The 15,680-nt window shown below is 41.1% G+C and overlaps 1 protein-coding gene across 2 annotated transcripts in view; it reads right to left on the reverse strand.

The window, feature by feature from the left end:
- plekhg4b (pleckstrin homology domain containing, family G (with RhoGef domain) member 4B) overlaps nucleotides 1–15,680 on the reverse strand; it is a 50,837-nt gene that overhangs the window by 2,984 nt on the left and 32,173 nt on the right. For both annotated transcript variants that reach the window (XM_079625714.1, XM_079625715.1), the window contains exons 15-22: nucleotides 15,336–15,585; nucleotides 13,244–13,333; nucleotides 12,937–13,161; nucleotides 11,657–11,827; nucleotides 11,390–11,567; nucleotides 9,448–9,564; nucleotides 6,895–7,149; nucleotides 574–770 (exon numbers count right to left, since the gene is read on the reverse strand). In XM_079625714.1, the coding sequence (XP_079481840.1) occupies nucleotides 574–770; nucleotides 6,895–7,149; nucleotides 9,448–9,564; nucleotides 11,390–11,567; nucleotides 11,657–11,827; nucleotides 12,937–13,161; nucleotides 13,244–13,333; nucleotides 15,336–15,585 (1,483 nt within the window). The remainder of the gene's footprint in view (nucleotides 1–573; nucleotides 771–6,894; nucleotides 7,150–9,447; nucleotides 9,565–11,389; nucleotides 11,568–11,656; nucleotides 11,828–12,936; nucleotides 13,162–13,243; nucleotides 13,334–15,335; nucleotides 15,586–15,680) is intronic.

Raw genomic sequence — 15,680 nt, forward strand, 5'->3', positions numbered from 1 at the left:
TACAAAAATCACATTAAGGCACTTCTTCACCTTTAAATAAACATACATGGGTAAGTCTCGAGACCGATTCGACATTTTGTAAATAAAGTCTGTACATTTCCATGTTCAAAATGAGAATTTCCTTGGCATATACCACTTTCCCATACATTCTTTTTTTTTTTTTTTTTTAAATACACACATTCTGAATGAAGCACTAAATATTTTATCCACTTGTACCTTTTGTATGTATATATATAAAAAAAAAAGAAAGAAAAAAAAGATGTTTTATTATGTTTTTGTCGACATGCAATCACAAAAAGGTCAACCTGTATGTGAGGCAATACTTAATACTAATCATCTTTAGTTTTTGGACCAAATGTTATGTTTGGAAAAGTGCATAATTAATAAGTATAAGCCACACTTTATTTCTGTTTTTGAGTCATCATGCTAGTGTGTCTTTCGCAGATAAATGTCAGAAAAGTTTGCCTCCATTGTATATTGTCAAATGTGCAAGATCTTTACAATAATTGTATTCTATTTTATATATAAAATAAAAAAATCACACATTCAGAATGGCTTGACGTCCACTCTTACCGCTGTGATGAAGTTGCTGCTCTGAGTGTCTGTGTGGTAGAGGAGTTTGGGTGGAGACGGGGATGGTGTGTGAGAGGACAGGTAGGAGCCTCCGTCACTGGTGTAAGTCTCCATCACTAAAGCCGGCTGCCGCTGGACAGAGATGCTCACGCTGTCACTGGACGTGCACTGGGACGAGCTCTCGGCACTGCCACTGACTACACACGGACAACACACCGTTAGCATACACCGTACATGTACTTTCACTCGGCATTGATGCGTTTACTTGATCAAACGCGACAGTGAAGACATTTATAATGTTTCGAAAGATTTCAAATAAATTCTGTTCTTTTGAACATACTATTCATTAAAGAATCTTAAAGAAATGTATTACGGTTTCCACACAAATATGAAGCTGTACAACAGTTTTTAACACTGATAATAATCAGAAATGTTCATTGAGCGGCAAATCATCATATCTGAGTGATTTCTGAAGGATCATGTGACTCTGAAGACTGGAGTAATGATGCTGAAAATACAGCTTTGATCACAGGAATAAATTACATTTTTAAATACATTACAATAGAAAACATTTATTTTGAATTGTAACAATATTTCACTGTACTGTTTTTACTATATTTTTGATAAAAATAAATGCAGCCTTTTAAATGATAGAGTATAATAATTATTTATGTATATAATTGATTTATGTATTTAACAATATTATAATATATAATACATCCTATATATTACGGTATACTTATGATATATTATTATACATTATATAAATATACATACAGCTGAAACTCAAAAAATTAGAATATGGTGCAAAAGTTCATTTATTTCAGTAATTCAACTTAAAAGGTGAATCTAATATATTACATAGACTCATTACATGCAAAGTGAGATATTTCAAGCCTTTATTTGTTATAATTTTGATGATTATGGCTTACAGCTTATGAAACCCCCAAACTCAAAATTATAATATTGTGAAAAGGTTTTCATAAGCTGTAAGCCATAATCATCAAAATTATAACAAATAAATGCTTGAAATATCTCACTTTGCATGTAATGAGTCTATATCATATATTAGATTCATCTTTTCAGTTGAATTACTGAAATAAATTAACTTTTGCACGATATTCAAATTTTTTGAGTTTCAGCTGTATGTATGTATATATATATATATATATATAGAATGAAATATTACAGCAAGTGGCATTTGTTTTCAAGAGAAATTAATAATATAATAATCACAAATACCAAGAACAGGACAGAATCGTGTCTAGCAATTACCGCAAGAGATCTGATATTCTTTCAGTGTTATTTGACTATCTTTGTCTTAGTTAGTGTATCTTTAGGCTGCCCAGTGAAACCGCACACATTCGGCCCCTCAGAGTTTCCATTGGCTTCCATTGTACCAGAGCAACACCACCACAGTGAGAGGGGCCCATTTCCTGTTTTACACTTCCTGTCTGAAAAGCGCATATGAAGGTTTAGCTGCTGTTCATACACACCTTCAGCCCACCACACACACTATTATAAGATGACACATCCTGTTGATGAATTTAGACTGAATGAACTCCACTAATATATATTAGTGCTGTCAAAATCGTCACTATTAATCACATCTAACATCCAAGTTTGTGGTTATATAATACATGTTTTATATTTTATAAGTTCTTGTTTAGTTCATGTTTCAAGTTAAGCCAGGTCTTTGTTTATTATTTATCTGTTCACTTTTGGATTTATTAAAACTGCACTTGGGTTCATCAAGCTTGTCTTCAGTGGACTCTCCGTCACAGAAAGCTAGACCTGAAACTGGACCCAGCAGTTCCTGAGCCAGAGAAATCGTTTCCTGGAGGAAATTCTGTGGATTTTAATGATGTGAATTGGTTTAGATGAGCATCTTGCTTATCTAATGCTGGACAATACTTCTCACTGGACTCATAGACTTTGCCTTATTGCTGAGTGGATCCTCATTTCCTCATTGCCAGCAGCCGTATCACCCTGTAGCCCAAGACTGGTCCCCCACTGAAGCTAAGCAGGGCTGAGTCTGGTTAGTACCTGGATGGGAGACTCCTGAGAAAACCAGGTTGATGCTGGAAGAGGTGTTAGTGAGGCCAGCAGGGGGCGCTCACCCAGTGGTCTGTGTGGGTCCTAACGCCCCAGTGTTGTGACGGGGACACTATACTGTCAAAGAGCGCCGTCCTTCGGATGAGACGTTAAACCGAGGTCCTGACTCTCTGTGGTCATTCAAAATCCGTCGAAAAAGAGTAGGGGTGTAACCCCGGCATCCTGGCCAAATTTGCCCCTTGGCCTCTGTCCATCATGGCCTCTTAATCATCCTCATATACTGATTGGCTTTATCACTGTCTCCTCTCCACCAGTAAGCTTGTGTGGTAGGCGTTCTGGCGCAATATGGCTGCCAGCATCATCCAGGTCATGCTGCACACTTATGGTGGTTGAGGAGATTCCCCCCCTTCTATGTAAAGAGCTTTGAGGTCTCAGAAAAACGCTATATATGTAACAAATTATTATTATTATTATTTACTGAGAGGACTGTGGAGGAGGAACCATGCAATCCCACAGTACCCACCACACTAGAGTCCCATCACGCCATGTACTGTATGTCACCCCAGAGTCTCCAACGGATGCGGAGCTTGATCCTCCACTAATCCTAAGACCAGGCCTGCAACTGATCCACGGCCCAGGCCCGCCACCAATCCACGGCCCAGGCCCGCCACCAATCCACGGTCCAGACCCGCCACTGATCCACGGTCCAGGCCCACCACTGATCCACGGCCAAGGCCCACCACGGCCCAGGCCCAACACTGATCCACTGCCCAGGCCCACCACGGCCCAGACCCGCCACCAATCCACGGCCCAGACCCGCCACCAATCCACGGCCCAGACCCGCCACTGATCCACGGCCCAGACCTGCCACCAATCCACGGCCCAGACCCGCCACTGATCCACGGCCCAGGCCCGCCACCAATCCACGGCCCAGACCCGCCACTGATCCACGGTCCAGGCCCACCACTGATCCACGGCCAAGGCCCACCACGGCCCAGGCCCAACACTGATCCACTGCCCAGGCCCACCACGGCCCAGACCCGCCACCAATCCACGGCCCAGACCCGCCACCAATCCACGGCCCAGACCCGCCACTGATCCACGGCCCAGACCTGCCACCAATCCACGGCCCAGACCCGCCACTGATCCACGGCCCAGACCCGCCACTGATCCACGGCCCAGACCTGCCACCAATCCACGGCCCAGGCCCGCCACCAATCCACGGCCCAGACCCGCCACCGATCCACGGCCCAGGCCCACCACTGATCCACGGCCCAGGCCCACCACTGATCCACGGCCCAGGCCCACCACGGCCCAGACCCGCCACCAATCCACAGCCCAGACCCGCCACCAATCCACGGCCCAGACCCGCCACTGATCCACGGCCCAGACCCGCCACCAATCCACGGCCCAGGCCCGCCACCAATCCACGGCCCAGACCCGCCACCAATCCACGGCCCAGACCCGCCACCAATCCACGGCCCAGACCCGCCACCAATCCACGGCCCAGACCCGCCACCAATCCACGGCCCAGGCCCGCCACTGATCCACGGCCCAGGCACGCCACGGCCCAGACCCGCCACCAATCCACGGCCCAGACCCGCCACCAATCCACGGCCCAGGCCCGCTGCCGATCCACGGCCCAGGCCCGCCACTGATTCACGGCCCAGACCCGCCACCAATCCACGGCCCAGACCCGCCATCAATCCACGGCCCAGGCCCGCCACTGATCCACGGCCCAGACCCGCCACCGATCCACGGCCCAGGCCCGCCACCGATCCACGGCCTAGGCCCGCCACCGATCCACGGCCCAGGACCGCCACCGATCCACGGCCCAGGCCCGCCACTGATCCACGGCCCAGGTCCACCACGGCCCAGGTCCGCCACTGATCCACGGCCCAGGCCCCCCACGGCCCAGACCCGCCACTGATCCACGGCCCAGGCCCGCCACTGATCCACGACCCAGGCCCACCACGGCCCAGACCCGTCACTGATCCACGGCCCAGGCCCACCACAGCCCAGACCCGTCACTGATCCACGGCCCAGGCCCGCCACTGATCCACGGCCCAGGCCCACCACGGCCCAGACCCGCCACTGATCCACGGCCCAGGCCCACCACTGATCCACGGCCCAGGCCCACCACTGATCCACGGCCCAGGCCCACCACTGATCCACGGCCCAGGCCCACCACTGATCCACGGCCCAGGCCCACCACTGATCCACGGCCCAGGTCCACCACTGATCCACGGCCCAGTCCCACCACTGATCCACGGCCCAGGCCCACCACTGCCCCATGATCCAGGTCCAGTTCCCCTTCCCGGGCCTGGCCCTCCATCCCCCCGGGACCGCCTCTACTCGTCCACAATCATGGACTGTTAGATGTTGTGGTTTTGGGGTGGGTGTTTCACTAGGGCATCTGGAGCCACTCTTAGAGGGGGGGATATGTCACGTCTGTTTTGGGTTTTGGTTCACTTTTATAGTTTCATGTCTTTTATTTTGTAATGCTTTCAGTTTGTCAAGTGCTTCCCTCGCTCCGCATGTTATCCTGCCATGTGTTCCCATTGTGAATGTCATGTTCTGATTGGTTGTTTTGGTCATGGATCACTGTTGTGCTTTCTGTGGAATTCTGTCACTTGTGAAGTTATTATTTATTTATTTATTTACAAATGGACATATTTATTAACTTATGGAGAAACGTTTGAGGTTTAGTAGCCTAATAGTGTAATGCCTCTTTAAGAGAGGAGTGTGCTGTGAATCATGTGACCGGTGTTTACTCTGTGAAAAGGAAGTGCGATTCAGTTAATTGGCAATGACTTTCAACCCGGTGTGCAGCCACTTGGTAAGCTCTCTTAATTTAAAATGTTTTCGTGTCTGCTTTATATCGTATGCTTTATGTTGTCTGCTGTCGCCATGCTATGTTGTTGTAACTGTGTTTATGTTTGTTGCTCGCTAAAGTTAATGCTATGCTCCAAAGGTATAAGTTTGACGAGGTTGTGTAGCTGTGGGACATAAGGCTTACATTGAGACTTACTTATAACATTGCTATACTATACGTGTCCATTCGTGTTTACTTTCTTTAACTTTGCGATGTTTGTTGAAATATGAATCACGGACCGGCTTTTAACGTAAGTAACGAACCACTTCCTGGTTTGTCGCGGGGCATCTTGGGAGCTGTAGTTTCTTATATTAATATAATTTTGATTAATTATATTTATTGTTGCTTATTGTTATTGGGATATTGAGGTAATTAACTGGGGCTGTTTATAGTATGCACATGAAAATTGAAACGTTACATTTCCTATTTTTCTTTCAGGTTTATTACCTGGTTATCCTTTGTGAACCAAAAAGAAAAATAAACAAATAAATGTGGAATACCGAGTAATATCCTTTGTACACTGGGTTGCCCTTTCCGTGGGAAGAAAAACGGAACAATCACTTTCTCATTGGTTCAGTGCTTTCAGCTGTTTATTATTGCTCATTAGACTTTGTGTAAAAATAGTCCTCATGTTTCACTGTTCCTATGTCTAGTTATGTTCAATGTAATCCGCTGTTGGTGAGTTTCTGTTCATGTTTCAAGTCAAGTCTTTGTTTAATGTGTATCTGCTCACTTTTGGATTTATCACACACACACACACACAAACACACACGCACGCACGCACGCACGCACGCACGCAGACACACACACTCACACTCGTACATCTATCTTTATGAGGACATTCATTGACACAATGCAATCTCTAGCAGTTTACCCTAACCTTACCCATCACAACTAAGTGCCTAAACCGACCTCTGACCCTAACCTTAACCTCATTATAACCTTATCCCTATAACCAAGTCTTGACCCTCAAACAGGCCTTTAAAGGGGTCTCAGAAAGTGAGGACCGGCCAAAATGTCCTCACTTTACTCTCTTTGTCCTCACTCCAATGGTCTAAAACTCAAACGGGTCCACACAAAGATAGTCACACACACACACACACACACACACACACACACACACACACACACACACACACACACACACACACACACACACACACACACACCTTTATGTTAGATATGAATATTAATTGTGATTAATCGATTTGACAACACTAATATATATCTGTACTTTTAGGGCAAAATGTGCTTAAAATTGCATGAAAATAATGTCATGGTGAAATTTACTTCATGCTAATTAATTTTTGCGTTCGATTTTGAAATGTGACCCGGACATGATGTTTTCATGGAGACACACAACTCTAAAGTTGTTCCTGACAGCGACTCACTCATGGAGGACTGAACGGTAGAGTCGTGCTCCAGCTCGTCCTCTTCGATGCAGTCGTACGGCCAGTGGCTCAGAGACGGGCATCCGGGCAGCGGGTGAGACGGGTACAGATGCAGGTTCAGAGAGCCCAGCAGAGAGGACGACGACTGACTGCTGGAGGACGACGAGCTGCTGTTGGAAATGGTGGAGTGAGGTCTTTTAAACGGCGTGGTGTGGTCGAACGAGGACACCGCTATGGACGCCCGCATCCTCGAGTCTGCAGAGACGGAAGACGGACAGAAATCAGATGAAGGCTTCCATTGCTCTCAGGTAGATACACGTATGCATCCATACATTAAAGGAATAGTTCACCCAAAAACGACAATTGACTGTTCGCAAAGACCCGCCTCCCTTAGATACTGTTGCTTTGTCCGACAAGCTACGCCGCTCTCACGCCACACCATGTTCTCACACAGTGAAAAATACATAGTGGAGCAGAGAGGACACTGACAACACGCGGACAGACCAGGTTACTTTTCGGTTACTTTTGATATTAAACATATTAAACAAAGTCTCACCTTTCAAATTTGGTAATTTTTTAAAAGAAATTTAAACAATAAATACAGTTTTGTGGCTCTTTAATGTGTCTGACAGATCGCTGTGTCGCCTCAGTTAAAGCTGCTCGTGAACCGATCATCTCTTCCTTCTAGTTCATTTATAGCATCAAATAAACATGAATGAACATCAGGAGGAATGTTGTTTTAACCGCGGAAAGGCGTCAGTACACTCCGTTTCTCATGTTCAAATCCTCCCATGTTAATCTACTAACTCTCCTGACTGCTTTGTCGGACAAAATGGCGGATGGCGAAGTATGATTGGTCAGATCACCTATCAATCAAGCTCCCTGCAAAGGGTCGATTCTGTCATCATTTGAAGAAAGTGTGTAACCAAACAGTTGATGACTTTCATAGTATTTTTTTCCCCATACTATGGAAATCAATGTCTACTGTTTGGTTACACACATTCTTCAAAATATCTTCTTTTGTGTTCAACAGAAGAAAAAAACTCATACAGGTTTGGAACAACTTGAGGGTGAGTGAATGATGACAGAATTTACGTTTTTTGGGTGAACTATCCCTTTAATTACCGTAAGCTGCAGGACTGAATTAATGAATGCTAAGTAGTTCCACATAAACATTCAAAATGTGTAACTATTAACTTTTAATAGTAGAAAGCATGCTGAAATCAAATAAAATAGAAATACTAAAAGAAAAACTTAAAAAATTTAAAAAGAAAAAAATTTACATGAAAATTTTGAAATGATGCCTTGGCAACTAAATAAGACAATTACTAATACTACAACTGAAATAAAAATAAATTAAAGCTAATTCGAAATATTAAAATGACTTACAAGCTTAAAAATTGCACACTATTTGAAAATATGACTATATTTTTGGATTTATATATAATTAAATATTAAGAGGGATTTGTAAACTATAGATTTTCCCTGTAATTGAATAATGTCAATATATTCAAATGGTATTTCTATCAACATTTTGATACTGTATTTCACAGTCACATCACAGGATAACTTCCACATGAAGCAATTTTAATAGATCATTTATGAACAAAATATGTGTTCTTTGCAGTCCAACTAAGTTAAAGTATATAAACAATGAAGTGTGTTTTTTTTAAGTGGAAGTAGATTGCAGAGAATGTCGGCTGTCTGTGTGGTGACCGCTGATTTGAGCCAAATTACACAACAGTCACTCATAACATTTGATGCATGACATTCAAAAGCTTCGAATGCCCAAGACGTGTCATCCAGACACACGACACGAGTTATGACTCGAGTCTGACACACAAACACAGCCAAAGTAAGAGGGCAGATGTGTTCTCCAGATAACACTGCTCTGAAAGGACCCGCACGTAAAGATCAGCTCAAAGGCTTTTCAAAGATCAAACGCTGGATCCAGCTGTGATTTACTGTTTGATTCTAAAAATATGCCTTCATACAGGACGGGAAAAGTCAATGTGGGAATATGGGCACATTCAATAAATATTTCAGACTGTGTGCCTGCCTGTGTCTTCAGTCCCTTAGGTTTAGGATTAATAATCAATTATTGATAAATATATTCAAACTAATATGAAAATTGTTGTTCTTCCTTAAAAGTATGATATTTTATTATTATTATTTTAATATTTTAATATATTAAAAGTATAAAATATATGTGTGTGTGTGTATATATATACTTTTCATATCAGCTTCAATCTATTCATCAATAGTTATTAACTATATAATTTTATATATACCGGTACTGTGTATAGGGTTAATATTATAAACTGTATATATATATATATATATATAGACATAAATAACTATAAATATCATATTATTAAAGTAGTATATGTTATGTATTATTTTATATTATTTATTAATACATTTTCCAAAATGAACAATACTTCTCTATATCTATTTTAATCTACTTGGCTATTATTATATTGGATATTAATGTTTTCATAAATTGATGCTGATGATGATGAGGTTAATGTCTTGCTGATGCAGACATCTTACCTGACCCTTTCATTATGTAGTCGACGGCTCGATCGCTGATCGCAGAGTCGCTGGGCTTGATGTCCATGAACGGCTTGTTTCCAATTCCCATAGAAACCATTTCCTGCATCCGCAACTCTGATGTTCAAACACACACACACACACACACACACACACACACACATTAGACGAATATAAAACCAAATACAAAAAAAAACAGAGTGGCTTTGATACCACATTGTTTCTTCCTAACATCTATTGCAACATATTTTCAGCCCATAATAACAACACAGAGACCACAATGTCCCACAATGCATTTGTTAGTAAGGCCGCAATGCTGAAGTGATATTATATATAACAGCATTATGTTTTGACTGGATAGACTAATAGATATAACTAGAATCACATGCTGTGAACAATAGACACCAGGGCTTCCTGCACTGCTATTCAGAGGTGAGACGCTGCCACGGCTAAATGCTTTCTAAATGTCATTTTACCCGAGTCGTGAGCCGACTCATTGAACTATGCTGATGATAACGACGGAACTTGCGAACATAGTTGTCTAACGATGCTTTTGGGAAACGCACCCCTGCTATGTAAGCAATAAAGGCTGTGCTGTATCGTGAATAAGTCACGGTGTTGTTAGGCTGCAACCCCTTCAGCCGTGACTTATTCACGATACAGCACTTGCCTTGAGTACCTTATTGCTTTTATAAAACGGTTACCACACAATACAACTATTAAAGCCGGAAAATGTATCTATGCAACTTTCAAAATCACTAAAAGCCATCCTTCCGCTGGAAAAAATAGTCCCTGACCGTAAACAGCAACAGAAGTTACATACATTATTTCGCCAATAGATGGCAGCAAACACTGTCTTTATGAGCGAGTGAGTCAGTAGACAAGACTTTTACATTGAAAGGACTCAAACTTGTGATCACGGAGAAGGAAGACGCAACTGACAAATGACTACGGCCCTGTCCCAAATGGCACACTTCGGACTTGTGGACTTCCTCAGAGTCCACACTTTGGTGACGTCATGTAGTGCAGACCTATAGGGCCCTTGGCGCGAGTGCACGAGGGCGCATTGAGAAGTATTTTTGGGACAGACTCGATCGTCACGCCGGAAATAGGAAGACGGTCCGGTTGTTGTTTAAATATTATATTTCTACATTTACATGAGTCAGTAAAGCCCTGACACATAATGCGATCGTAGCCTATTATTCAGCAAGCTATTTATGTTTATATTAAATATAAATATATATTTATATTTATGTTTGAGATATCAACCACTGGTTGATGACCATAATATTTGTAGGTAACAACTGGTAAAATGTACACCTAGGTCATACAAACCATAATGATATTTACACTTAAATATTTTCTTCTCAGCCATGTTAACAATTGTCCGTGAGCGAAATTTGGGACAGGGCCTATGGGCACGGGAAAACCCATTAACTGTTAACGTTAAAAGGACCAGATGTCGCAGCGGACATTCAAACGGATTTTTTATTATGAATATAGGACTGACCTGAAGAAAAATGCTATATCTACTGTAAATGCAGGTACACTCGCTTACTCGATCTCTCACAATACTCTACTATAGCTTCAATGAACAATATCAATGAGATCAAACGTGTTCAAGTTGCTAAGAGTGGTTGCTAGGGGGGTTGTGTAGTGATACATAGAACAGTTGGGTAAAGCGGTCATAGCCGTGTTTTCTCGTGAATAAAACACAGCTATTGACCAATCAGAATCAAGGATTGGAACTAACCGTTTTATAATATACTGATACAGTTTACTTTCACTTGAGACATATAACGAGTTACTGAATTCATAAGAGTATTACTGACTAAAAATCCAAACAAGATTCAGAATGTTTTCTTTATTATTATTTGTTTTGTTCAGTGTGCAGTAATGGAACAGTACTGTATTCGTCCCATTAAAAGCCACTCTTTCTGACCTCGGTTTCGTAAGGCCTGCCGCCACAGGATCTTGCCGATGACACTGGTCCACGCGGCCTTCACCTCTCCAGAACTGGCCTGTAGGATGAACGTATCCTGGGATTTTCTCCGGCGAAACCAGATCTCAAAGCGCAGCCCGCTGTCGCCGACATTCTCTGTCATGCCGATCTCGGCTGTCTGAACGGACACAACACAACAGATCAACCTCACAACTGACAGAAGACACTCCGTAGATAAAACACAGAAGTTGACATCACATTCTGTACCTTGTAGGACTGTTTGTAGATGTAGATGTCATATCCTCCTTCAATCTTCTTGGTCTTGCTGAAGAGGATGAGGTCCTCGAACAGGAAAACATGACGAAGGTATTTTTTGCGTCCGCAGCAAACAATGAACTCATCCTGACACCGAAGCTGGCCCTGCTCCTTCAGATTGACCTGAATACACAACACAGGAAATGATGTATCAGCCTCGCTCAAATCATGTCACTCAGTGGGTTTTTAACTGTAATATATATATATATATATATATATATAAAATTATTACAGTAATAATCATCAATAAAAATAATAGGAAGAGTAAAAGGAAAATGTATTTAATTATAATTCTAAAGGAATGTTTTTTTTTAATTGTCATTAAAACAATACAAGCAACTTTTACTTCTATTTCAAATATTAATTTATATATATTCATACAAACAAATTAATAAATATTTGAAAACATGTACTCAATTAAATAAACAATTACATTTAAAAATAATGATTTATTTGACTTATTGACATATTTATTCAAATAAAGTTTTATTTTGTTTTTAAAATGTATTTATTTTAGATATAAATAAAAAACATCTTAATTCATATTTATATATATTTTTATTTTTAAATAATACATACTTATTTACATGAAATGTTCTTTAAATAAATAAATATTTACTTAACATTTATTCAAATATAAATAAATAATAATATTTGAGGGATTTAATATATTATTAAATACGTATTTTTAAACAAAATTAATATTTTATTTATTTGAGTTTTTAATAATAATGATTTATTTTATTTATTTCAGTTAAATTAAATAATACCCCCCCCCCCCCCCAAATAAATAATAAACATTTATATTTTTAAATTAAATGCTTTTTAAAATATATATATATATATTTGAATAAAATCTATTCAAATAAATAAATAATTATATTTTAAAATAACATTTTTAAATAATTCTTTATTTTATTTACATTGTTATTTATTGTAATCAATAAATAAATACAATTCCGTGGTAAAATATGAATTACAAAATAGACTACATTTAGCAGATGCTATTATTCAAACAACTCACAAGAGAGGAACAAAGCAATTTGTCAAAGAACCAACAATAGTCGTACTATACATTGCCAGGTTTATTTGACAACTAGATTAGGAAGCAAGCTAAAAAAAGAGAAGAAATGCAGATAATAATATTTTTTGGGTGTGTGTGTGTAAATGCATTGGTTTATGGGGGGTTTAGTGCTTATGAAAGAGCTGTGTTTATACCAAACTCCACTTACATCACATCCGCGGATGGCGTCCATGGCGAGCAGGTCATTTCCGTGGCGCAGCTGAAACTTGACCATCTCTTCAGCTGTTCTGAGGTCAGTGAGCTCCTGCTCCTGAGAGTGACCGCACTCCTTGATCAGATCCTTCAGGAGAAGAGCGTATTTACTCATCCTCTGGATGGGCTTCAGGAGGTAGGACGCCAAGTCCATCTTATCGCCCAACTCCACCTGTTTATTCTGAAGACCACATGCTGACATTCAGAAAAGTCTGTCCCAGCTCGAGTGAATAACGTCACGGAGGAGACATGAGCTCGCTCACCTTGAAGAAGCTGTTTCCGTGGCTGATTAGCAAGGCATCCGAGCGGGGCTTGTTCTTACTGTACAGCGCGTACATCCCGAACTGCTCCTCCTACCCGAGGACAGAACAATGAAGAATACATTTACAGTGCTTAGCATAAGTGAACACACCCATGCTAAAGTTGACGAAAAAGAGGAATAAAAAAACATCTTTTGGAAATTGATCTGAATGCCTTAAAGGGCACCTATTATGGAATTTTGAAATTTACCTTTCATGTAGTGTGTAACATAGATCTAAGTGAACAAAAACATCCTGCAAAGTTTGAAATATGAAAGTGCACCGTATATAAAGTTATTGTCTTTCAAAAGTGAGAGTCGACTCTGAGTCATTTTTATGAATCGTTAGAAGACCGAAGCTTTTCCTTTGACTAATTGACGTCAACTTGTCAAGTTATTTGAATACGATACGCCCACTTATTGCGCTCCAAGGCCAGGGAAAATATCATGGCGACGAGACGCTGTGTTCTGAAGTGCGGCTCAAAAGACAACTTTTTTCATCTGCCCAAGGAGGAGCATTTGAAGACTAAGTGGCTACAATTCACTATACCACAGAAGTATAGTCCGAGCCTTGAGCTTTGTTCGCGTCATTTTGAAGACGATTGCTTTTTTAAATGCAATCAAACTTGGATTCGCGATCGGCTGATATTGAAGGAAGGTTCAGTTCCAAGTGTATTTGCATCAGCTTCCTCCTCCGTATCACAACCTGTAAGTGTTATTAATAATTTTTGCTTTTATATTTTATGTAGCATGCTTAATCATTATTTTGTTTGTTGTGTAAGCACCGTTTAGCTTCTAGGTCTTCAATGGCAAGTGTATTGAGATATGTGAAGTGTTTGTCGTTGTTTTCGGAGTTGTCTAAAGAATAGAATAATATCTCGTAGTAACGTAACTGCATTTTTTATTTTTGTAAAAACGTTATGTTTATGCATCGGGCTAACGCAAACAAAGACTGATTGTGCTTTTACAATATGAACTCTGGGCTAACGTTATGCTCGCTAACATAACATTAAATTATTTATCTTATTTTTCGTTTTTTACTACAAACTATAAAGCAGTGGACTATAATCATTATTATAATACAATTTAATTGATAAAAGCATCATTGTACTCCGTTTTAAAAATAAGTATTATCTCTGTAAACACTGCTGGGTCATCTGACCAATCACCGCAGATTAGCGTCGCGCAAAGGAGGGGTTTGAAAAACGAGTCGTTGAACGATTCATTTGGGAGTCGGTGAGCAAATCAGGTAAAAATAAATGCATATTATACGAAAACAAAAGTGTTTTTTGTCATTGCATGCATGTAAAACTGTTGTTGGGGACTCCCTAAACAACATTAGGAACATTTTAAATGTCATAATAGGTGCCCTTTAATTAAAAAAATGAGGAAAACTCCAACCTTTAAGGACACCAATTTTCTTTGTGAATGAATAATGTATCGTAAATAAATAAATGTTCTTCCTTAAAATACAGGGTGCATAAGTCAGGACACCCCTATGTTAAATTCCCATAGAGGCGGGCAGATTCATTTTTTTAAAGGCCAGTTATTTCATGGATCCAGGATACTATGCATCCTGATAAAGTTCCTTTGACCGTACCTAGAGATTGGCATGGGGTACTTTCCATAAGATCATCTCTCAATGCAAATCAAACCAGCTAACTGAAATAATTCGCTAGTCGCTATTCGGCGAGCAAATCACTCCGCAGAAGTAGCAGTGCTTCGCCCTCTGAGAATATAGTTCCCAGTATGTATACGGCTAGAAGATGGCTGTGTCTCATGTGACCTTGTTATTTGTACACGTTGTGACTATACAAATCTCAACATGTAAATAGGAAAATTTTGTTATTTTGTCACGTATTGGGAGCAGTATGCTAGCTGGAGCCATTTACCTCCAGTCTTTGTGCTAAGCTAGGCTAGCGGTGGGTGCGTCAGACAGAGTTACGGCACGCACGGAGATGAGAAGGGTGTGTGTGGACTTATCTAACTCTGGGGGATACGGAGAATAAGCTAAAAAATATGTTGGCGTGTTCATTTAAAAGGTCATTTAAACTCACGTGTTTTAGGAAGCAGCTGCTGATGGACAGGGGCGAGTGAGCGCAGATCTCCAGATCCTTCAGGAAGAACTGGCTGTGGAAGTCACACAGCTTCTCCAAATTGCCAAAAATAATGCTGCGCTTCCCTCTCAGGTCCTGAGGAAGGTCCAGGCGCTCCATCTCAGGGAAGTAGTGCTGGATGATGTAGCTGACAGATCTCACGTACTCTCTCTCGGTGGAGATCATCTCATCCATGATGTGCTGAATTTTGCTGAAAGACAGTGTGATAGAGCGTGATTGAGGAGTTGGGGAGTCAGAGGGAGTCGTGAGTTTTACCAAATGTCTGTAGAGGACTCAAAAAGTTAG

This window comes from Phoxinus phoxinus (assembly GCF_949152265.1).
Source record: "Phoxinus phoxinus genome assembly, chromosome: 10".
NCBI classification, from domain to species: Eukaryota; Metazoa; Chordata; class Actinopteri; order Cypriniformes; family Leuciscidae; genus Phoxinus; species Phoxinus phoxinus.